The sequence below is a fragment of the Lepidochelys kempii genome, chromosome 6, assembly GCF_965140265.1.
Source record: "Lepidochelys kempii isolate rLepKem1 chromosome 6, rLepKem1.hap2, whole genome shotgun sequence".
Classification (NCBI taxonomy): Eukaryota; Metazoa; Chordata; order Testudines; family Cheloniidae; genus Lepidochelys; species Lepidochelys kempii.
In genome coordinates this window covers 104935030-104960620 of record NC_133261.1, presented here as the reverse complement: position 1 = coordinate 104960620, position 25591 = coordinate 104935030, and the positions used below count along the sequence as shown (strand labels likewise).

At 41.4% G+C, this 25591-nt stretch overlaps 1 protein-coding gene across 11 annotated transcripts in view; it reads right to left on the bottom strand.

The window, feature by feature from the left end:
• Positions 1-25591, bottom strand: part of UNC79 (unc-79 homolog, NALCN channel complex subunit) — a 161993-nt gene that overhangs the window by 16558 nt on the left and 119844 nt on the right. For 10 of the 11 annotated variants that reach the window (XM_073349519.1, XM_073349521.1, XM_073349522.1 and 7 more), the window contains 3 exons: positions 16982-17086; positions 7655-7732; positions 4447-4536 (listed from right to left, as the gene is read on the bottom strand). In XM_073349519.1, coding sequence (XP_073205620.1) covers positions 4447-4536; positions 7655-7732; positions 16982-17086 — 273 coding nt within the window. Of the gene's footprint in view, positions 1-4446; positions 4537-7255; positions 7526-7654; positions 7733-16981; positions 17087-25591 lie in introns of those variants that run through there. The other variant, XM_073349527.1, reaches the window with a different exon arrangement.

Sequence of the window (25591 nt, the reverse complement as noted above, 5' to 3'; positions counted from 1 at the left end):
ACTGTTGTGAGCTGTAATGCTTAACTGGTGCTTCTTGAGATTCCTCCATATTCCCAAATGTGCTAACTCTGAATTGTCTATTGCTATTGCAGATGATGGCAGTGTCAACTGGTGTCTGGTTTGCTTAAAGGGACAAAATGTCCTTTGCACAATAGAGGCCATATTATCAGCTGGAATAAATTGCTATAATGGCACAAAAGTCAATAGACCTATGATTTTCATCAGCGGAGGATCTGGCCCCAGTAATTTTAGTTCAACAAATGAAAATCATTTAACTGAACTCCTGTTTCAGGAGTGCAAAATCTTCCAGCACAGACAGACAGACAGATCTTTTGCTTATGTTCAGATAGTGAAATTTATAAATTCAGCTTTCCTGACTTTCTAGAAATTTACATTTTATTCCAAGAGAAAACAAAGACCATAAATAACCGAACACAGAAAATAAATGAGAATATGGCTATGCTGAGACATTATCATGTGCAAGTCTAATATAATGCACTAGTTACTAATACAGGACTGAGAAAGAAATGCACAATTAAGGTCTCTTCCACAGAAAAACACTTTATTAGAACTAAACTAACAACTTTTAACTAAATATTTATTCAGCAAACTTCACCTCTTTTTTTGTTCATTGAATGTCTGCAAACACTGCTTTCCTTAGATTTATTCATTAGCTGATGAACAATTTCCCCCTTTCAAATTCAAAGCCTTGTTATTCACAATTTGAAATCCCAAATCAAGTTGTGCTCCTAGGTTGTGATTGGTCATATAAGTCACATGATATTGTTCCCATCACCTGGATTGGCTAGTGTGACTCTGACCAACAGAAGGAATACTCGCAGAAAACAAATGTACAATGTGGATAAACTTAAAATCCACTTTCCAGGGACATTTGCGTTAGTGAAACCCAGTCAATATGAACATTCATGTAAAATGAGTATGAATGGGCATGAACATGGATGATGTGGACTTGTTTAAAATGCTGACTGAACATTTGCAGGTTTTTTGGTTTGGTTTGGTTTTTCCAGTATTTGTCCCGTTATATAGGAGACATACAATATGTTTCTGTCTGCATCCCTTAAAAAGGTAAATCCAAAAAGGAAGAGGCTACAGCTTTTCCACCTACAAACTTTCCAGACTAAATATATACTTGCCTTTACATTTTCCAAACTGAACCAGAACCTCAATAAACCATTAATTAAAATAATGGTCATATTAGCTGGCTTTCTACTGTATTCCTTCAAGCAGTCTGATTCGTATCTCATATGGGCTGAATCCAAGCAACCTAAAATTTGGAAATGCTTTGATTCTGATCCAGATTTCAACCCCCAAATCACAAAGTTTAGGAGTTTGCTCCCTGGTTTAATTTTGTCCCATGAAAGACAGATCTATGAAGAACAGAGAAGGGGGCTTAGTTCAGGTCCATCGCTTGCTATACAAGGACTAACAATAAACATGAAGAACTTTTAGATTCTGCAAAGACTTATGCAGCTGTGTAATTGAAGCAAGTCAAGGTGGATGAGGTGGTAATATCTTTTACTGGACCAACTTCTGTTGCATGTAGTGGTCAGAGGGCTATAGATGGTGACACCTCTGGGAATGATGTTTTGTTTCTTGCATTTACTCAGAAAGTAGATGTCGCTGTTCAGTTTTTCTTCCTTTTTCTTCATGTGGCAGAGTTTCCATTTCAGATGGAAAAATTTGATTTCTTCCTTTGTTGTTTGCAATGTTGTTGTAGCCGTATTGGTCCCAGGATATTAGAGATACAAGTTGGGTGAAGTAATGTTTTATTGGACCTTTTACCTCACCCACCCTGTCTCTCTAATATCCTGGGACCAACACAACCACAGGCACCAGTTTCCTCCAGGTACTCAACCTCCTGCTCGACCCCAGGCCTCACCCCCACTTGAGCCCTTCCTCCAAATCCCCACCCCTACCCTGTCTCTTCCTGCCCCCGCTTGGCCCCAGGCCCTGCCCGCACACCCACCCCACCTCTTCTCCCAAGCCCCATCCCTGCTCCATCTCTACCTGCCCAATTCCGCCCCCTCCCCCAGTGCACCCCATCCCCACTCCTCTCTCCTCTCCCCTCCCCCCCCAGCACCTCCAGCACACTGCAGAACAACTGATCGAAGCAGGCAGGAGGCACTGGGAGGGAGGAGAAGGACAGAGCTGGCTGCCGGTGGGTGCTAAGCACTCCCTAGTTTTTTTCCTGTGGCTGCTCCAGCCCTGGAGTGATGCATTTGCATGAGCTTTTGCAAGATTGGAGCCTTAAAGAGATGGCAACAATTTAGTAAAATGGGAAAAGAAAAGGGAAGAAGAAGGAATAAAAAAAAGTATGCGAGAGAGCGAGCTCTTTTGGGGAATATTTCACAGAGAGAGGTAATCTGAATATATTTACAAAGATATGGTTTCCATTTATGGTTTCAATCAAATTCACGTTTTCTGTGGGATAAGTGTACAGGATGAGTCTCCCTTAGTTTCACCACTGATTCATTTTTTAGTATATTTGGAAAGTAATTTAGAATGTGCGAATAATTTTTTAACAGGGAAAAATCAGAGTGGGATGGGAATTCAGTTCAGTTGAAAATGATTAATTAGTTCATGCTTTAGAGTGGATCACTACTCCAGTGCAAAAGAGGAAAAAAGCAGCTTCCCCTACTGGAGCATTTCTAAAAGCTGAATGGGGTTCAAGGCAGACATTCAATAGGGCAGGAACTGGAAGCAGAGATATTTCTCTCTTTAAAAAATTTCTTGTGGGTCTCAACAGAAGCATTTTTTTAAGGTTTTACCCAGGATTCCTCCTCATTTGTGTGGCTCCCTGCAAGAACACGTTCGTGTGAAGATAAAAGATGAACTGGTAGCATGAGGCGATCTAGTGCACGGTCACTACTTTTCAGAAAAAGACTGACACATTCCAAACCTTGGCATATAAGGGAAGCAGCAGACTTTGCCCATTGTCCCTTACAGACTGACCTGTGCTGCAAAATGCATTGGAGCAAATCAACAGCTCTTTAGGCACAGGCTAGAAGTGAACTTGGGAGATTAGTATTGGAGCCTCCCTAGAACTATGCATATGTCAGAGCCCAGGGTGCAATGTGTGAATGACGGGAATATGTTTTCTTGCTAGTTAGAATTAGGCAACACTAGTTGTACTAGATCTGTTAACTGAGCCTTAGATCACACAAACACAATTTGGCAACTGCTTGATTTGACTGTGTTCAGTGATGGAGTGACCTCTGATTCTGCTGACGAACTTCCCCTTGGATCACTGAGTTCCTGTTGTTCAGACACTAACGGCCTTTTGCCAGATTTTAGCATTGGCTGCATCTTTTACAGCTTTTGGACTCTCTTCTGTACTTCAGAATGACCTCTGTTCCATACTCCCAAACCATCAATTTGTCTTGCAAGCTTTGTATGGGTTACAAGTAGCAAGACCTGTTTACATCCCCTCCTGCTTTACTTTATGTGCTAACTGGATGAAATCCACTCCTGTGCAAGGAAGCAGCACTAGATCAACAGACCATTTAAATCCCCCTTAACACCATTTTTGAGGATGTAGGAGGTATTTAAGCAGTGCTATTGATATACCTGTGCTTCCCCTCTGCTCAGAGGTGAATTTCAACCACTGTGCATGTATTTTCAGCTCCAAACTATACTCAGAGACTTGTTTAGAGAGACAATGTTACAATTTAAGTTGTATAAATAAAAATAAATTATTAGTAATAGTTATTTATTTTACAAAACTTAATAATAATATAAATATTTATATGGGATTTTTTAAAATTAAAATATTGTATTTTAATGTAAACATTTCTCTGGCATGTTTGCTATCCAAACATTGCAGCATCAGGCTAATGTATAAGAATCAGAAAATAACACTGACTAGAAACCAAAGAGAAACTTATTAGTCTATTTCCTTTGTCCAAACTGAATGAAATGCATCATCACACATGAGGAAAAGAAAACTGGAATTTTAAAATTATTACAATTTTAGTAGCACATGGTTAAATCATACACCCCTAACAAAGACAAGTAATGTCTGCGTGTGTGTATAAGGGATGCAGGATTGGTCCATTAAAGCAGAATTAGTAACATGGATACAGAAATTTATTTTTCTGTATATGATTGTTTAACCTGACTGTCCCTTCCAAAGCAATCTTTGTATGATATTATTTTTCAGCATCCACATTTCAAAAAATGAAACCTGTGTTTTTATTTGTGTGCTTTGCATATTCAAATCCAGCCCTAACTTCAGCCCTTTCCATAAGCTACTTTCTTGTTTTTCCCTGAAGAAGTGACTAACCTATGATAACACTAGCTTTAAAATGGAAATCTCTCTGTTGGTCATTTTCATATAGGTCTCTCCAACTATGCTATTTACAGAAAGGATGAAAGTCATAATTAGCAAATACAATTTGGGTCAACATATCCCCGTACCGTACTCACCTTTAATTTGGTTAAGGTATGCATATCAGCAATAAAATCCAGCACATCATTAACGTACTGCCTCATGCACTCCATTGCTGCTGTTCCACACTTAAAAAAAACAAAACACAAAAAAACTGAATTTAATCATCTGGTTTTTGACATATTCAGGTTTCTGGATTTATCTCATGTTCACTGAAAAACATCTGTTTCTTGACTGCTTCTGATGGTGTACCATTTAAACTGAAATATTCCTTGGGAGTCTTCTTTGCAGTGAAGTTTTCCCCATTATCCAGAAGCATATACATAAAGCAGCCAATCACAGAATTTCTCATCAGTGACTGTAATAAAAGGTTAAGTGAAGACCTTTTCAAGAATATTAGTACAGTGTCCTCCTTGAACTTTTCATGGGGCCTGAATCAAAGTTCACTGATGTCAAAGGGAGTCTTTCCATCAGCTTCAATGGGCTCTGGATAAGGCCCCCAGTCCCACAACTTTTCAAGCAGCTGAGCTCTCCTCTGAGGCAAATTGGTGGGCTGAGCCCTAAGAAATTGAAATACAACCACAGGCATGGATCCTCTGTGTTCATAAGAACGAGTCCAGTTCAGGAAACTTATGTAAAGAACACAGTCATTCTTCCTTGCTCACAAGTTCCCAGTGAAGATGGCACCAGAAAAACTGCTTTTTAATCACCGAGCTAATGCTTTTCACTTGTTAACAGAGACGACTGTGTGCACCACAATTTTTGCTAGCAGAGGTTAGTGGAATATTTTCATTGACAAAGTACTCAAAAGATCAGCACTTTGCTACCATTTCAAATTAACTAAAAAAAAAATTGTAAAACATGCTAAATTTAGATCACAATAGTTTTCACTTCAAAACATGTAGGGTTTAAAAAAAGGTAAGTGTTTTCAGAGTAGCAACAAAAGTACTGTCTTCACAACACTTTGGGAACATGCAAAATTCTGGGAGTCCAAACTGGACAAAGCAAAACGGTGTAAGACTTTTTTTAAGAAACTGAAACAAACCCCCCTCCATAATTACAAATAGCCTTAGGGAAATAGATACAATAAAGACAGTTTCTTTCCTTCAACTCCTATTTAAATGAAGAGGACAGATGGCACATTGGGCTCAATCATGAGCCAGCCTACACACCAGCAGCACAGGGGAATTAGGGAGTATAAAACATGTCCCTATGCTCTTGCATGAGCTATCTGCATTTCAGTCACAGGTGGGTAAGCAGCTGTGCCAGCATACAGGGAGAAGTAATCTGTGCCAGGAAAGGGGCTAGCTTGCATTACCTCCCCCATGGAGCAAAAGGGGAGCAGGGACCAAACTGTGATGCAATAAAGTCACAATTTAGTCTGTGCTCTGTTCCTGGGAAGTGCAGTTGTGCATGGCCCCTTACTCAGGGCACACTGCCAGCTGCCAGTCTAGCCCTCAGTTAGTAAAAGATCTGCAAGGCACATGCCGAGCAATGCAGTGAATTAAATTACCAAGCTAAACATAGGTCATGCCAGAGAGCTCTTCATAAAAGCTTTGTGAGAAGGTGCATACAGCTGGTGGAGTCGTCACCTTCATCCAAAGGCAGAATCCTCTGAATCTGAGGGGTTGATTTTCAGGAGTAGTGAACGCCCACAATTTCAGCTGAAGTCTGTGGGAGCTCTGGCTGCTCAGCACCTCTGAAAATCAAACTTCTATAAATTCAGGATTATTCTGGGTCCAGTACACTTACTGCATTACAGGACACCATTGTTTTATCAAATTTCATATCTTGCTTCCCAGAGTGGCCAATACCTATAGCTTTAAAAGAAGAAAAAAGTCATAATGCAGCTGCCCTGTAATGCAATACTGTATGTTGGGAAAGAATATTCCTCTTTGACCCCTCTAGTAAATGGTGTGCATCCTAAACATGATTTAGTTGGGGTTGGTCCTGCTTTGAGCAGGGGGTTGGGCTAGATGACCTCCTGAGGTCTCTTCCAACCCTAATCTTCTGTGATTCTATGAACTGATCACCTTTTACTGAGCATAAACAACAGCCAGTGTTGTTTTTGTTCATAAAATTATTCAGCCATAACTGAGTTTTAGTTACTGAAATTTGAGAATCTGCTCAAATTCTATATTTAAGCAGCTGACCCAAGTATTTCTCATTTTTCTATGTTAATATAAATCTACATGGTGCTGAACTATAACACTTTCTGCCTGTTCAAATGCTATGCCTGTCAGTTCTCCTGACAGGATAACAAACAATAAAATAAGGTCACTGGCAGCCCTGTCAGTGTCCCCTCCATCCAGTTTACGTGGACTAAGGATTCCACATTGGTTCTTTTAAACTGAGTGATGGAATTATAAAAGATATTGTGCGCAAACCTCCTGAATAATAAACCTCTATTGCAAGAGATTTCTCTCCTACTGTTTATTCAGTTTCTTTCGGCAGGAATATGTTGCATTCAAACAGCAGAACAACTTTCTCTTCTGTTAGTTCTTCTAAAGTGAACAATTTATTCCATGTCTTGTTATATCGAGACCAATCTGGCTATTTTGATAAAAATAAAATTAAAAGGTTCTGTTAGGAGAGGTATTAATTATCATTGTGGCTTGGAGTTAAAAGTCATAGAATCACAAAAGTTAGATATAGAAAAGACCTGTTCGGTCATCTATAGTGCTGGTGAGACTTGCACATAGAAAAGCAGTCTGCAAACCCTGCAGCAGATTTGGAATGACTAAGGACAGGTCCCAGACCCTATCTATTTACTGGTATTTGTGCTACACCCAGCATGATAAATATGAATACCTTACAGGATTATTTAACTTTCTTCTTTACCTGTGTCTTTCTTTTGGGAAAGTGGGGGCAACAGTCTGAAATCTCCCTGCTTATGACATCTTTTGGGGCATTCAGCTGGTCTGCTCCCCAGTTCAGTTTTCTGGAGACTAGCAAGGTAACTCCTACTTGACTGAGAAGCCCCACTGAAGTCAATGGGACTTGTCATGTGAGTAAGACTACTCATATAAAGTAAAGGCTGCAGGATCAAGTTGCGTTACTTTAAATTTTTCTCAACATTCTATAAAAATGAATCATCCAAGCTTCTATCTTCAATGCCTTGGTAAGCCAGAAGAGAAACAAAAGTAAGAGAAAGGACATTTCCATTAACAATCTGAACATCAGAACTGACTGAGACATTTTTAAGAAAAGCAGTAACAAAGAGATGGAGTGTGGTTCAGTACTTACTCCAGGCATAGATGCAATCATCTGTTTGTGCAAGATTGTTGACTCAGCTAGTTTTGTTCCAGCATCTGCACAAACAAACTAATAAGAAATTAAAGATGAATTATATTTATAAGAGCCTGAAGACATTAAAAAGTAATTTAGGATTTTATTAAACTCAGCTCAGATCTCTTTTTGCTTACTTTTGTGGTAACTTGCTTTTGGACACATTATAAACAAGCTAATTTGTCTGTTATAAACAAGTTAATTCATCAGATAGAAAAACTGACTTTAAAGTATATGAATTGACATATATATGCTGATTTGTGCAGTAATGGTTTGAAGAAAATTATAAGATAATATAGGAAATTTTCAATCAAACCTAAATATATTTGTAATCAATAGGAAACTTTTGCATTTCTCCAAAAAAACCTCAATGGACTCTTCTTATTGTGATGGATATCAGAAGTAAAGGAGAATGGATCAATCAGCAATATTCAGCTTTCATGAATCTCTATTGCAGAACTCTATCACTGGAGTTACACTAAGGATGAATTATATTAATGGATTTTAAATTCAGAATGGACCATTATGATCATCAAGTCTGACCTCTTGCATAACACAGGCCATAGAATTTCACCCACTAATGCCTGAATCAAATCCAATAAATTCCTGTTTATCTAGAGCAGCTGTCATTGAACATTATCATGATTAATTTTTCCTTGTTTTTCTTGATTCCGTTTTTAGACTTCTATTTATTCTTCATTCCCCTGCCCCCAAAACCACTGATGTCCACAATATTCATACACCAGGCCTTTTAATATTGTTATTTATTCTTTATATATCTCCAACACTGTGCTAGACATTTTGCAGACAAGATGATGAGATCCCTGCCTCAGAGAGTTTACTATCCTAACAAACATTGTCCTTGTACTGGAGCAATTCTTGTAGTTTCTGTCCATAGATATGCAGTATGTCATCCCCCAAAGAGCAGACACAGAAGCAAGGTTCCCAAGCTGAGGTGTCAACCTGGATTTCCTCAGTGTATGTTGTGGTTTCACTAATTTGGGCAGCTTCAAACTACATAATATATCTATTAACTGTTTGACACACAAGTCTGGCACCATTGTCACCACTGATTGTCCTCAATCTTGGCCCCAGATGTCCCCTGCAGTGCCTGAAGTTGCATTTCTAGTCTTATATGACCTATATCTTTTGTAATGTATTTTAATTCGAATATTAGTATTATATACCAAGACTAGGAAACACTCATACGTTAAACTTAGATCTTTGACGTCAGTCTGTTCTTTGGGGATAAATGCCATGAAGAGAAAACGATGTGTAGGGTAACATTCACACAGGGTCTCCCCATATACATGGCGTGATTCTGATCTCATTTACACTAGTTTCATACCAGAGTAAAGCCAATGGTTCCAATTTATACTGAAGAGCGATCATGATGTGACCCATACCATTACAGTGAGGGTTGGTCAGAATCTGTTCTGTGCCAGAGCTCTATTTGGCATACGGAAGGACGAAGAAGGCCTCTGGGAGCAGTTATGGTATGAACCAGCCACAGTGATATTTAAAAGGAGTACTTGTGGCACCTTAGAGACTAACCAATTTATTTGAGCATAAGCTTTCGATCCGATGAAGTGAGCTGTAGCTCACGAAAGCTTATGCTCAAATAAATTGGTTAGTCTCTAAGGTGCCACAAGTACTCCTTTTCTTTTTGCGAAGACAGACTAACACGGCTGCTACTCTGAAACCAGTGATATTTAAAGTAGCTGTTAGGCTGCTCTAAATTATGCCACAGGTGGAGGAAACTCAATGGACCCTATACCAGTGGAGGATAGGAATACTCCTGACATGTCCCCCAACACACCCTTGGCACATCCCCTATTCTGAGAAGATATGCCAGTAGGAAGTTCTCCTCTGCCAGAGGAATTGTTTGTTGAACATTTGTTACTGTATTATGGTCCTTTTGCACCACACGAGTGGCACAAAGGGGACATAACTCACTAGAGAATCTGGCCTGGCATTTCTAACACATTATGGTAGGTTATCTGCATTGCTATAGGTAAAATATTGTGTAAATATTCAGTAATTTCAAGTCAACTGAGAACATCTGCTAAAGTGAAACATTGTTGATTTTAAATATTATTTTCCCTTAAAACAAAAAAGCCTTATTAGCTTCCTGTTAACCTACTAAATGCAAAATATTCAATGGGGTGGGTTATGCAACAAAGATTAATATAAACATGAACAATGGCTAACAAAATCCATAAAGTTTGTAATGAGCAATTAGCTTAGCTTTAGCTTATAATTTTGGTTACCATCTGGCCTGCAGCTGCAAGGATCCTTCCAGAGCTGAACTGCAAGGAAGAAGGGCTGGATAAACCAAACTAATGCCCAACTAAAATTTCGTATTTCCAGTTCAACTCACTGACATTCATATTAACTCCCTACAAATACTATGAGGCATCAAGTTGTCACCGGCAATAGATTTAGTACCAGTCATACATAGGATCACATTGCAAAAAGGATGGGAAATATATGTTGGATCTCTTCCTAACATTGTCTGCTAATTGAGATAAAGTGGTTGGGTAATGAATAAATGACATGTCTGCTGAATTTGGGTGGGTAAATATCCATCTGTTCATGCTCAGGGTTCTAAAAAAATATTTGCGAGAAATATCTTAAAATGTGACCTTCATCTTTGATCATTTCAGCCAGTTATGCATTATGATTAAATTCTGAGGACTAGATCCTCAACTGATGTAAATCAGCATGGCTACATTGAAGTCAAAAGAGCTACACAGATATACAGCAGTTGAAGGTCTTGCTCAAAATGGGTGCCACCTCATGGGGCTTGTTGTTAAAAAGGGGAAATAATAAAACATGTAAGTTAAAAAGAAATGAAACATCGGGCCTGATTCTGAGCTCTCTTACACTGTTTTAATTGCACTGACTTCCACAGAGGTAATGCAGGTTTACACTGGTGCAAGGACGACAGAATCAAGCCCTTGGGATTTAAAATGTTAGTAGAAGAAGCAGTTCCTATATAATCTGCATGGGCCACACCTGCATAATGAAGATATGGTGTGGGGATTGCAAAGCAGGCATGGCCATTGGCTTCTGGCAAGATTTCAGTGTTATCCTGTGTTGAACAAAATTTGGATGCTGGGCAAAAAAACCCCAAGAAACCTTGCAATAAATAAATAAATCATCAACATTTAAAAACCGTGCTTAAATAGATGCTTATACTGAGCTTGTGAATATCAATTTTCAGAATACAATTAACCCTAATGGAAAGTTTCACTAATTAATTTAAATATTTGGATATAAATGTTGATCAACATGTAAAACAAAAAAACAGAAAGAAGAGGATATAATACTGAGGAACCCAGAGAATTTGGGAAACTACATTATAAGAGTCTAAACCAACAGTTTCTGAGTCTGCAAACAATCATTTGTGAAATGTTAATATGACCATAACTACCTGCCAAACTCTTTGGTTAGACCAGTAACAAAATGAAAGTAATAATACGCTACAGTAGACAAGCATGTTTCACATTCAGTTAATGACTCAATTCTAGGCCAAAGTCAAACCTTCAACTTTTCTAAGAATGACAGTTGAGAATTACAGCAGTACAGATTTGTTCTCTGAATTATTGGACTTTTCAGATAAACAAATCTCTGCTTAACATAATGCAGAATAGCTTCTGAAGAAACTAGGGACCAATCCTTAGTTGTGTTGAGTGACTCCTGAGGAGGGTATTGTAGTTGTAAGAATGCTTGATAGAGATCTTGTAGGTGTTTGTTTCTGTCTGAGGGGTTGGAGCAAATGCGGTTGTATCGTAGAGCTTGGCGGTAGACGATGGATCGTGTGGTGTTGTCTGGGTGAAAGCTGGAGGCATGTAGTTAGGAATAGCGGTCAGTAGGTTTCTGGTATAGGGTGGTGTTTATGTGACCATCACTTCTTAGCACCGTAGTGTCCAGGAAGTGGATCTCTTGTGTGGACTGGTCCAGGCTGAGGTTGATGGTGAGATGGAAGAACAAATCCGCACAGACACACCCCTAGAACCCCGACCAGGGGTATTCTATCTGCTACCCAAGATCCATAAACCTGGAAATCCTGGACATCCCATCATCTCATGCATTGGCACCCTGACAGCAGGATTGTCTGGCTATGTAGACTCCCTCCTCAGGCCCTACGCTACCAGCACTCCCAGCTATCTTCGAGACCGGACTGACTTCTTGAGGAAACTACAATCCATCGGTGATCTTCCTGAAAACACCATCCTAGCCACTATGGATATAGAAGCCGTCTACACCAACATTCCACAGAAGGATGGACTACAAGCCACCAGGAACAGTATCCCCGATTATGTCATGGCAAACCTGGTGGCTGAACTTTGTGACTTTGTCCTTACCCATAACTATTTCACATTTGGAGACAATGTATACCTTCAGATCAGCGGCACTGCTATGGGTACCCGAATGGCCCCACAGTATGCCAACATTTTTATGGCTTACTTAGAACAATGCTTCCTCAGCTCTCGTCCCCTAATGCCCCTACTCTACTTTCACTACAGTGATGACATCTTCATCATCTGGACCCATGGAAAAAAAGCCCTTGAGGAATTCCACCATGATTTCAACAATTTCCATCCCACCATCAACCTCAGCCTGGACCAGTCCACACAAGAGATCCACTTCCTGGACACTACAGTGCTAATAAGCGATAGTCACATAAACACCACCCTATACCGGAAACCTACTGACCGCTATACTTACCTACATGCCTCCAGCTTTCATCCAAACCACACCACACGATCCATTGTCTACAGCCAAGCTCTACGATACAACCGCATTTGCTCCAACCCCTCAGACAGAGACAAATACCTACAAGATCTCTGTCAAGTGTTCTTACAACTACAACACCCACCTGCTGAAGTGAAGAAACAGATTGACAGAGCCAGAAGAGTACCCAGAAGTTACCTACCACAGAACCTCTCCAACTCATCATCAAGGATCTACAACCTATCCTGAAAAATGACCCATCCATCACTCTCACAGATCTTGGGAGACAGGCCAGTCCTTGCTTACAGACAGCCCCCCAACCTGAAGCAAATACTCACCAGCAACTGCACACCAAACAAAAGCACTAACCCAGGAACCTATCCTTGCAACAAAGCCCGTTGCCAACTGTGTTCACATATCTATTCAGGTGACACCATCATAGGGCCTAATCTCATCAGCCACATTATCACAGGCTCGTTCACCTGCGCATCTACCAATGGGATATATGCATCATGTGCCAGCAATGCCCCTCTGCCATGTACATTGGCCAAACTGGATAGTCTCTACGTAAAAGACTAAATGGACACAAATCAGACGTCAAGAATTATAACATTCAAAAACCAGTCAGAGAACACTTCAGTCTCTTTGGTCACTTGATTACAGATCTAAAAGTGGAAATTCTTCAACAAAAAATAACAAAAAACAGACTCCAACGAGAGACTGCTGAATTGGAATTAATTTGCAAACTGGATACAATTAACTTAGGCTTGAATAAAGACTGGGAGTGGATGTGTCATTACACAAAGTAAAACTATTTCCCCTTGTTTATTTTCCCCCCTACTGTTCTTGTCAACTGCTAGAAATGGCCCACCTTGATTATCACTACAAAAGGTTCCCCCCTCCACTCTCCTGCTGGCAATAGCTCACCTTTCCTGATCACTCTTGTTACAATCTGTATGGTAACACCCATTGTTTCATGTTCTCTGTGTAAGTAAAATCTCCCCACTATATTTTCCACTGTATACATCCAATGAAGTGAGCTGTAGCTCTTGAAAGCTTATGCTCTAATAAATTTCTTAGTCTCTAAGGTGCCAAAAGTACTCCTTTTCTTTTTGCAGGGAGGGAGAGTCTCCTGCAATGGTCCCCAAGGAAGGGACAGTATGTCAGGGAGGAGGGGAACATTTTCAAATGTTCTGGAAACTTTGTTAATTTAATTAAAAAAATCAGACCTCACGAAGTGCTGCGATTGAGCAAGACTGTGTATTGTTTAAGGAGCCCTGAAGGGGAAAACAGGAGCAGGGTGTTGCAGAGGCACCCCTGGCCACAAGGTGGTGCTCCAGTGGATGACACCATGTGACAGGGGAGTTAAAAGTGCCCCACACTAGGGGTGCCCTGCCCTGAGTGCAAGGGGAGCTGGCAGAGCTGCACAAGCCAAAGGGAGTTTTGCAGTGCGGGTTGGTGGTGTCTATCCCTATGCAGCACACAGCAGCTGGACAGCAGAACTAGGCAGAACACCCTTTACAAAGTGCTGTAGGGAATCATTCAAACTAAGCTCTACTTGTCAATTAAACCAGCATGGTGTGTATTTAGCATACTCCCAGAAAGCACAAGCAAACACATTATAGCTGTCCCTTGCAGGGGCTGTTCGGAAGAAGAGACTCCCTGTACCTCTTCCAACCTACTCAGAACACCTGTGACCCAGCCAGGCATAATTAGGCCCAAAGTGTTATCACCTTCCTAGTAAAGTGTGAAAAAATTATTCTCATCACATTTAGTATATATGTCATCAGTAACGCTGATGGCAGTGAGTAATCTGGAATTAATGTGGGTGTCGAATATACATTCCAGTAATTCCTTTGTTATTCAGCCCACGCTTGATCTATCATTAAAATAAAGTGTTCCTAGCCCCCACGTTATCTCGATCATCTGGAGTGAATCCCAATGTACTCTATGCATCACACGCAGAGAGGTGTATATATACATTAACAGGTGGGGGGGGGGGGGTTTGCAGGAACCTTTGTGCAAATAAAACTGTCCTTGTGTTCATTTCATGCTACCTCTGCCACAGGTTTGATTAACATGATACAATTGATATGAATTTTCTACAGGCTTCTCTGTGGTAACGTGGGGAAATGAGACATCTCATTTCAAGGATATTGAAATAAATCTAAAATAATTATTAATATATGTGACGTTACTAGCTGATTATTTTCAAGGGTGTTTCTGTGAATTTAGTGTATGGGGAAAGTGCTGGGTTACCAGCAACTGTAGCTCTATATTTACAAGTAGATGAGAGGGAGTTTTGTTTAGCAGCTAGAGCATGGGATTGAGTCAGTAGCTCTGGGTCCTATTCCCAGCCCTTAGAAAGCACTCAGACTCTACCTGGATCAGGCACTTGGATAGGTGGTTACACCTTACACAAGATAGGTTGACCAGTTCCTAGCGGACAAGTCATTACATCATTAAACCACCAAAACTGTCATTAATTGGCACCCTTTCCAGCAGTCTCAACAGAGGAACTCAAGCTTGAATCGGCTTTGGAGATGAAAGTATCTTGTCACAGGTCAAGGTAGCCCCAGGACTGAAGTGAATAGATACAGCAATGTGGAAAAGCTGGAACTGCTTAGCCTGTGATGCAGTGGCAGTCAGGCTATGTCTACACAAGCACTTTAATCGGTAAAACTTTTGTCAGTCAGAAGTATGAAAAAACACCCTCCTGACCAACAGAAGTTTCACCGACAGACAGTGCCGTATCGGCGGGGGAGCGTCTCCTGAAGACACAGCCACCGTTGCTCACTGGGCATGGTTTAATTATGCCGATGGGAGAGCTCTCTCTCATCAGCACAGAGCGGCTACCCGGGAAATCTTACAGCAGGACAGCTGCAGCGGAGCCTCACAAGAGCAGGCCCTAAGCACTGCACAGCCATCAGGTGGTAACTTTGTTCACTACCACCCCGGGCTGGATTTGGACCAGTGTTTTGAAGAACACTAACAATTCTCTGAGCCATTCTCTGAGTCTCCTCCTTTTTAATTTCTTTGGGGTTTTGGATGACACTACCTGAAGTCCCTGCTTAAAAAAAAACACATTTCTGATTTTTAGTTAAAGTGAATAAAATCACTTTTCCTCACACACAAAAAAATCGTTTTTTTCAATACTGATGTTATAATAGTTGTTTTCAGAGTTTTTCTAATGACTCTGCAATTTAAGCTGTCGGTTTTACTGTTCTGTCAATAAGCAACTGCTTAGTTTCTACAACTAATGTACCAGTGAGACTCAGGAGAGGTAATATATGCGCTGTGCGGCACTGGCCAGATAAAAGGGGGAAGACACTGTGATGAGCGGGACATTGTGAATGACCCAAGGAGGGCATCTACAGAGCACAACATCCTGCTTTTGGCCGTTTGTGTCATTTTAATGCTGACTCCGTCATTTTAAAACTATCTAATGCAAACATTGGCCAGCTCATTGTACAGCAGAGGACAGCTACTGCCAGCTGGTTGTGTTCAAAACTGCTGGTCCTCAGGAGGGGGTCTGTGCTGGATGGCATGTTTTTTCAGTTTGGTTCCACAGGAGTCCTTAAAATTCATCTGCCGTTAAAGTGGGATCCAAACTAGGACACTGGATCTTTCTCACGCCCTTGAACCTGAAAGAAGTCTGGATCCAGGTTTGCATTTCACAACGCAGGCTCATCTCTAATTTAGTCACATAGGTAGCTAGGATAGATGAAGAGTTCTTTGATTAAAGTTGGGGTTTTCAAAGGAGTCTCTGGGAGTTAGGCACCCAACCCCAATGGACTTCCAATAATATTTGAGTGCCTAACTCCCTTAGAAAATCCCAGCCTAAATCCTGCCTTGAGCCAGCAGAATAGCAAGGGAGGAGGAGAAATGTTTCCTAGGCTTGGTCTACACTACGAAGTTAGAAGAATGCTTTCAACTAGGGGACAGAGTAGCAGGCGTGTTAGTCTGTATTCGCAAAAAGAAAAGGAGTACTTGTGGCACCTTAGTCTCTAAGTCTCTAAGTCTTAGTCTCTAAGGTGCCACAAGTACTCCTTTTCTTCTTTCAACTAGGGGAGGATCCTTAATGGCCTAGACGGACATGCTGTGGAGACAACTTTGAGGCTCCTCTAAGCAGGAACAAATTGAATCTTTGCCCATTAGCATGCCTTGCTAATCACAGTCTATCACCTGGCTAGCTGTGGGGCTATGATATGAACCATGCAGACTGAGACTCCTTTGAGATGGGATGTGCAGGCTAGCGCATTAGCAAAAGTGCTGTGGGTCATCAACATCTTTAACAATCAGGCCACTTATTTAGGTGCATAAATATGAATTTAGGTGTCCAAATTTAGGCATCCATGTTTTCAGATGTCATCCTTAGTTTTGAAGGCACTGGTTCGGACAAGCACATGCTTAACGTCACATACTTAGCTTTTATTTGGAATGGTGAAGGGCTGAATCACTACTTCGGTGCTTTGCTGAATTGAGGTCTGAGCACTCACAATATGTTGATAGCACGAAATAGTTTTAAAGGCTTATCTACTGTACCTGTACCAACAGCAGCAGGTTCGTATCTGGTAAGGGTGACTTTAACTTCAGTGCCTGCAGTAGCTCTAAGATGACGCTGCGGGACAAGTAGAACTTATCCCTTTCCTAAACAGAAGAAAAAATAAAATAAGTGAAGATGTCTAGAAATTCACCTAAAGTGCACTGATACCAAACACTGCACCACAGTGCTCCCCATAGCCTCAATTTGTTTTTCCATTTGTTTTTAATTGAGAAATTTTAAAAAATGAGTCAAGAGAAAAGAAACAGGTGTGTACCTTTGGCCTTCCCTCCCAGAAAGCATTCAAATAATGCACCATTCATTTGTACAATACTATGGGCCTGATCCAAGGCCACAGAAGTCAATGGAAAGACTCCTATTGTCTTCAGTGGATTTTGCATCAGGACCTGTCTAAGTGTTTGTATATTTTATATGTAAAGTATAGATAAATTAAATTATATATCTATACACATATAAAGCTACATGGTTAGATCTACCTTATAAAGTACAAAAGAATATGGAGGTCAGTAGCTAGGTCTGAATCAGAAGAACAAAATTAGCACTAAACTCATGTAGCATAAGTCTTTTATTAAGCCTATCATAAAAGCTCCAAATTTGATCTTGAATTCTTCCGTTGTTTCCCCACAAAATGAGTGTCTCTGTTAAACCAGCTCGGACATCTATACAGACTTCATCAGCCAAGCAGTACTTTTCCACTTCCACAATAAATCCCTCTTAGTTACAGCTTGTTCAACAAAAAAACATTTTAAAGCATGAGGGAAGATTAGGAGATGGAGATTAGAATCTGTCGGCCAAGAACACAAATTTTGGAGATGGGACAGATGATGAGATTAGCTGAAGATGTTACAAATCTCAATCTGATATTTTCTGACCTTAGGAGATAGGATATGTGGAACCAATCTGTAAATTGTTATTGAAGCTAGCAGCTCAAGGGGTTTTGATCACTACCGTGCAATTTGAATGAGGCAGTCCTTTTACTAGCTCCGCCACTGAATCCTTGATCCTGCAAACATTTAGGGCTTGTCTACACTACCGATTAAGTCAATGTAATTTATATCATGCAGGGGTGTGAAAAAGCCACCCCCTCTGAACAACGCAAGTTACATCGACCTAAGTGCTGTCCACACCAGCACTTTGTCAGCAGGAGACGCTCTCCCACCGACTTTGCTTCCCCTCATTGAGGTGGACTAATTACGTCGACTTCAGAGTGCTCTCCCATCAGCACAGCGCACTTCAGACGTGCTTCAGTGGCACAGCTGCATTGACGCAGTTGTGCCGATATAGCAGGGTAGTGTAGACTAGCCCTTACACAAATGATTAATTTATGTACAAGAGTAACCCCATTGAAGTCCATTGGACTGCTCATGTTAGTAAAATTTAGCATGTGCATCAGTGTTCACCGCGTCAGGGCTTTTTGCTCTTTATGGCATCTGTAAATGGGTATAATTAATACTTGCCTCTACCACACAAAAGTCTTGTGAGGTTTCATTAACCAGCAGCCATGCAAGGTCGTAAGTGCAACTGAGAGGGAAATCGGCTGAATGAGCTGGGGACTGGGAAGAGTCTTGGCTCCGCCCCCACAACACTGAAGGCTGCATAGCTCTTCCTCTTCGAACAAGCCTTTCCGTTATAGCAAGAATGATACTCACAACAGTAGAGCTGGTCAGTGGATGACAATTCCATTGCACAGCAACTGTCAAGGTTTCGAAAGCTGTTTTCATTACTTACTGTAACAAATCCAAAACCTTTTGAACGTTTTAGTGAACAATGGCATTGTACCAAAATGTACGTTTTTTATTTGGGAAGCGGTGTCAAAACGTCTCAGGTGTTTGTCTGTCCTAGTGGGTAGGACACTAGCCTGGGATACAGGAGACCCAAGTTCAACTCCCTGCTCTACCTGAGTCAAAGGAGAGTTTATCATCCCAGAGCACTCTGATTCAGGAAGCTTCCCACACCAGTGCCTTAACCACCAGGCTACAGAGCACAACAGCCCTTTTCTCTTAACCCCAAAAAAGTAACTTGTTGAAGCCAAAACATTTTGGCTTTGACAAAACAGCATATTTTGATCATATGAAATTTCACTGAAAATGTTCTGACCAGCTCTATGCATTGTTACCTTAGTCTACGCAAAAGTGGCCCCATCCCCAAACCATTACCACTAATGATAATTTAAAGAGAAAAGGAAAGGAAAGAAAAACTGTAGCAAACAAATCAACTATCATCAACAAACGAAAAATACCCCAAGCAGAGTTTTTACCCTAAAAAGGGAGCAGAACAAGAGACTCCATAAACTGGACTAGGGGATTTGCTACTGATTTTATATGCTAGGCATTCAGATACTACAAGTAATGAGCAGCAGCATAAAACCCTACAATAAATAGCCAGACAAACAGCACTTTGCTAGACACTAAAAATCATGGACTGAATAGAGACACTGGATTTACGGCTTATTGCAACAATCTGTAGCCCACTAACCCTCCTTTTTATCCTATGACTGCAGGGTTATTTACAGGCCACTTCACCTTGAATGGTCCCTCAGAATATGTGCTAACTACTTATGCTAAACTACCTGTTCAATCTGATATTTAGCTGTGACACCCTGAGTACCTTTCCCAGACCTGACGAAGAGCTTTGTGTGGCTCGAAAGCGTCTCTCTTTCACCAACAAAAGTCGGTCCAATAAAAGATATTACCTCACCCATCTTGCTTCTCAGAGCGCTTCAGGCAGCGTATGCTGCTCTGGATATAGACCTGGTACAGTTTACTCCCTCCCCAGAGCAGTGGGGGAACCATAGTTTCTGTGGATCACAATCTCCCTCCCAAACTATTCTAAGGACAATATAACAAAGCACTACTCTTTACTCAGTGCAGATTTTTATCTTGTGCTCTAGTCCTCCATGTTTGTAAAGCACTTTGAGATCTGCAGATGATGTGCAAATGTAACGCCAACAGACCTCGGTCATCGGGATTGAACCTGGGACCTCCGACGCTTAGTGCATGAGCCTCTATTACAGGAGCTAAAAGCCACATGGCTCTTAGCCGAGACTGTAGCAGACTCCTAGATCTTTAGATGGGCTAGGTACCACTAGAGCAGGGCTGGCTCCAGGCACCAGCTTTCCAAGCAGGTGCTTGGGGAAGCATTCAAAATGGGGCGGCAGTTCATGTCCCATGGCGGCAACTCGGCGGCAGCTCCGCCGCTCTTCCAAGCGTGGCGGCAACTCGGTGGCAGCTCCAGGGGTATTGCGGCAGCAGCAATTCGGTGGAGACTGCTTGGGGCGGCAAAACTGGTAGAGCCGCCCCTGCACTGGAGGAGGACAGAACAGCTCACCAAGCAGGCATGGGTACACAAACAAGGCCAATAAACTCTGGAGAACTTCCATCAGTTGAAGTTATATTTCTGAAATAAACTCCTCTGCTCATACCCATTATTACAAAGAGAGCACAGCAGTGCAAATAAATGTCTGCAGACTGATTTACTGATACTCTAGATAAAGAGCTACAGTTCTTAGATATCTGAATTAAAAACTGAATGGGCCTGATTCTGCTCTCATTTACTCCATTGTACATCAGGAGTCACTCCACTGAAGTCCATGGGCCAGATTCCCTTTCTCACTAAGGTCCTTTACACCACTCTGTTGGTATACATTACACAAATAAATGTAATTGACACCCACATAAGCCCCCTTTACACTGCCAGAGTGGTGTGAAGGGGCTGTAGTGTAAAACTGAATAAGGCCCTATGCAGTTACATAAGTGTAAAACTGGTATAAAAGAGATTGGAATGCAGCTTTGTTCAACTTTGTTCTATCAAAGCTCACTCCCTCAACAAAATGCAGTGGGCCTATATAAGGAAAGGCTGCTTAGCAAGCCTTATATAAACCCTACCAGCAGTATGTGTGGACACAGTGACCTTGGAGAGTCATAGGTGTGGAAACTTTTGAGGTTTATCTTATCACTAATTCTAATGACCCTCACTCAAAAACAAAAAAAAAGTCCCCAGAATTTATTCAGTTCCTTAATAGAATAGTCCATAACCCACAAAACAAGCCAGGAAAACAAACTTGATTTTTCTGTTACTTCAATGGAGTTATACTAAATTACCACATTTGAGGATCTGGCACATTATAATTTGCTCATAAAGTTTCAATAGCAAGATGATGTCATGTACAATTCAATGCCACATTTATTTAATATGAGTTCTATAACTGTTCGTAAAAGGCTAAGTTGGGGTTCAAACTTGAGTGGCTGCAAGAGATAAGAAATCCACAAAGCATCCACTTAAGACTTGAAGAGACTGAGAGGGAAATTGAAGATATTGAGATTACAATCCTCAGAGGCAAAGCTATTTGCATGAGAGTACCATTGGCATTGACAAATCAGACCGGTGACGTAGAAAATAAACTCAGATAAGGAAATATGAGACTGATGTGAGTCCCAGGAAACTTAACGACAAGAGAAACTGAGATATTTCTCCCACAGAGGATTAGGAAAATGTTGGATAAAAAATGTTGACCAACTCTACAACTTTGACCTCTAAAATGTGTGCTGTGGGGGAATGCATTGCTCCTTGGAAAGGGATAAATACCAGCCCATGGCATAAGAGAGACAAGGTAAGTGAAGTAATATATTTTATTGGACCAACTTCTGTTGGTGGGAAAGACAAGCTCTTCAGCTACAAAAACCTCTTCTTCAGGTCTAGGAAAGGTACTCTGAGCGTCACAGCTAAATAAAAGGTGGAAGAGATTTTTTTAGCATAGGTAGTTAGCACATGTTCTAAGTGACCATTCAAGGTAGAGTGGCTCACTAACAACGCTGCAGTCATAGGAAAAAAAGGGCAGAGTTAGTGTGTTACAGATTGTTGTAATAAACCATAAATCCAGTGTCTCTGTTCAGTCCATGATTTTAAGTGTCTAGCAGAGTTATGAATTTAAGCTCCCAGGCTCATCTTTTAAGTGTTGTGCAGGTTTCCTTTGAGAATGAGGACTGATTGGTCAGATACAGAGCAATCATTTCATAAAAAGTGTTCACCCACAGGTGACAGGTTGTTTTTGTCTTTTATCATTTTCCTATGTGAGTTCACTTGAGATAAAAGCTTTTATGCTCAGAGTACCTTTCACAGACCTGAAGAAGAGCTTTGTGTAGTTCGAAAGCTTGTCTATCTCACCAACAGAAGTTGATCCAATAAAAGATATGGCCTCATCCACCTTCTCTCTCTAATATACTAAAACCAACACAGCTACAACACTACTACATACCCCGTAGCATACACATAGATTGAGTGTGCTATTGTTGCTATGGTTGGTTCTAGCAGACAAAACTAAGTTGTGTCATGGACAAGTGAATCTGAGTAGTTCAAGGGTTCACAAATTGTATTCTGTCCAGCATGCAGTCCTGTGTGGTATTCTGTCAGAGAAATCAGTCCTTTAGATACAGGGATTTCCAGGATAAGAAACACAGAGAGCTGAACTGGTAAGTTTCTCCTAATTGCAGTCATAAATTCGCTAATTCTAATGAAAATGTATGGTAAAGATTCAGCAATAACAAGGATAATGTAGTGTGAAGTTCTACTAAATGAAGCATTTTCTGGGTATAAATTGCAGAAAAAACATTTGCTAATGATCCCATTCTGGGTCACCAGTTCGCATTAACAAATTCAAGCAGGAATTTTCACCAAGAGATATAATCCAAGCTTCCTGTTTGTAATGAAATAAGTCAATATATTCTTAGAATATGTGACTGGCAAACATAAGGGGAAAAATGCTAACCAAGATCCACACCAGAAAGAGAACTTTATTGAAATGAGGTAGTGATAGTGTGTATGTGAGGAGAACTGGATATTTCATACACTCCAAGATTTGCTCTGGTAGCTCTGGATGAATTCTTTTATCACAGCCCAAACACAAAATGATTCAGGTGTGTTATATTGAGAGTGCCAAGTGTTATTTTGGGACAAAGATTTTCAGATAGTTTCTCATTTTAAGACATGGTAGGAATTTATGCTATCTATACATTATAGTATCCGAATTCAGCCTCGTAACACCTCTGTCTGGTAGGGAAGGATCATGGTCTCCATTGTAAAGACTGGAAAAAAGCAAGTGTGATGGGGCGTCCGCCCCATACTGGCCTATAAAGAGTTAAAGAAGCCCTAGGGCGGCTGTGTGAAAGGCAGCCAATAGGAGATGTCCATATAAGAATAGCTTCTGGGAAGGGCAGGTTCAGTTGCTCCCTGGTGTTTGAGGCTCCTGCCTTGCAGGAGGAGAAAAGCTAGCACCTTGGACAGAGCAGTGCTGGGCAGGACCAGGGGAGTGAGAGCCAGCTCCCAGCTGACTGCTGGCATGCTGAGGCCCTGAGATAAGGGCGGAGATGGTGCTGGGGCTGTGGGGAAGTGGCCCAAGGAAGTAGGCTGAGAGGATGAAGGGGATGCAGAGCATGGCTGCCATCTATGGGGTCCCTGGGCCGAGACCCAGAGTAGTGGGTGGGCCCAGGTCCCCCCTTCTCCTCCACTCGCCGCTGAGGAAGTGGCTGGACCATCGGACTGCAATACATTCCCCCGCAGAGGGGGGAGCACAGAGTGTGGCACAGCCAGAGGGCTGTGTAATGAAGGGGATGTCGCGGCTCTGGGAGAGACGTGGGTCCTGAAGCAGACATGACGGCAGCCAGACACCACCAGAAGAGCTAATCCCCATGACAGCCAGCAGGAGGCGCCACAGTGGTAAGTTGCACCCCGTCACAGCGAGGCACAGAGATTTTAAGGGACTTGACTAAGGAAGTCTATGGCAGAGCTGGGAGCCAATTCCACATTCCTGACTCTACTCCACATGACCCATCCTTCTGTCCTTTATGCCGTTGGAGTAATTATTTCTAAACGCTGGACAGGACCTCCCAGATATAGGATCTCTTCATTCGTAAAATCTATCTTTTACATGACACATAAAACCAAGGTACTGTCCACTTGCTGTCGCTAGAGATAGCAACTTTTTGCAAGAGTTCACCTGGGTGTCTGACAAATTCCATCTATCTGAAGTTCCCCCATCATTTCAGCATAAAATGATTTTCTTAATTTTCTTGTCATTAAACTGTTGCTGTTATTGATGTTACCTTTATTATGGATGCCGCATCCCCTTTTAACAGGTAGCTATATTCTGGTGAAGGGTAATGTGATCCCTGGTGTACGTGTGTAATATTGAATTGGTAAAGCATGTAGTTACTTATGAAAGAAATTATTTCCCTGGTATTAATTATTGTTCTGATAATAATGACTAAGTTGGGAAATTGTCTACTTTAAGGCTGGATAAGGCTTGTGTTTATTGCTTTAACAACTGAGTTGATGGACTTTATGGAACTCTGCTAAAAGTTTTGTCTGTTTTCTACTGTTTGTGTATTGTATATCCTCTTGTCAATAACTGATATAAAAATGCATTTGGCTAATTATTCATTATTATTATTTGTACATATTGTGATAGGGTCGGGCCAGATGGCTACAGGAGAGCGATAGAAGGCAGATATATTAGCCCCAGGTTAAGTAGGTCCCTTTTCCCTGGGTAAGGTAACAGGGAAAGTTCCAGAACAATCAGGAACCTTCTGGAGACAATTAAGACAGACAGGCTGATTAGAACACCTGCAGCCAATCAAGAAGCTGCTAGAATCAATTAAGGCACGCTAATCAGGGCACCTGGGTTTAAAAAGGAGCTCACTTCAGTTTGTGGTGCGCGTGTAAGGAGCTGGGAGCAAGAGGCGCTAGGAGCTGAGAGTGAGAACATATACTGTTGCAGGACTGAGGAGTACAAGCATTATCAGACACCAGGAGGAAGGTCCTATGGTGAGGATAAAGAAGGTGTTGGGAGGAGGCCATGGGGAAGTAGCCCAGGGAGTTGTAGCTGTCGCACAGCTGTTCCAGGAGGCACTCTAGACAGCTGCATTCCACAGGGCCCTGGGCTGGAACCCGGAGTAGAGGTGGGCCCGGGTTCCCCCCAAACCTCCCAACTCATGGTCAGACACAGGAGGAGTTGACCTGGACTGTGGGTTCATGAAAACGGCCAAACTGAGGGCTGTCGTGAAGCTCCAAGGTGAGCAAATCTGCCAATAAGCGCAAGACCCACCAAGGTAGAGGAGGAACTTTGTCACAATATAGAGTGACTTTCATCCAAGTATCTCAAAGAGTTTTCAAAGGTGGGCACCTATCATCTCCTTTTTACATGTGTAGTAACTGAAACACAGAAAGGTTGAGTGATTCATACAAGGTCAAACAGGGGTAGAGTTGGGAATGCACCCCAGGTCTCTTGACTCCCAGTCCTCTGTTCTATAAGTCCACACTGCTTCCCTATGAACTTTCCTGTCAAGACATGCTACCAGCCATAGGACATTTGCAAAATATTTTGATTTTTTTGACTGCCAGCGATGTGTGGTTGAACACATATACTCGGGGATGTTTGACAGGATTTACATTTTCTCACACATTTTTAAATCATGCCAAATCCCAGACATGAACTATACCGGAGTGAATTTTCACAGGCATAAAAGGTGTATCTTTGTGATCCTGTCCTCACAACCTCTACAGCAAGTTCCCTTTATTTGTGCCTGTACCAGAAATAT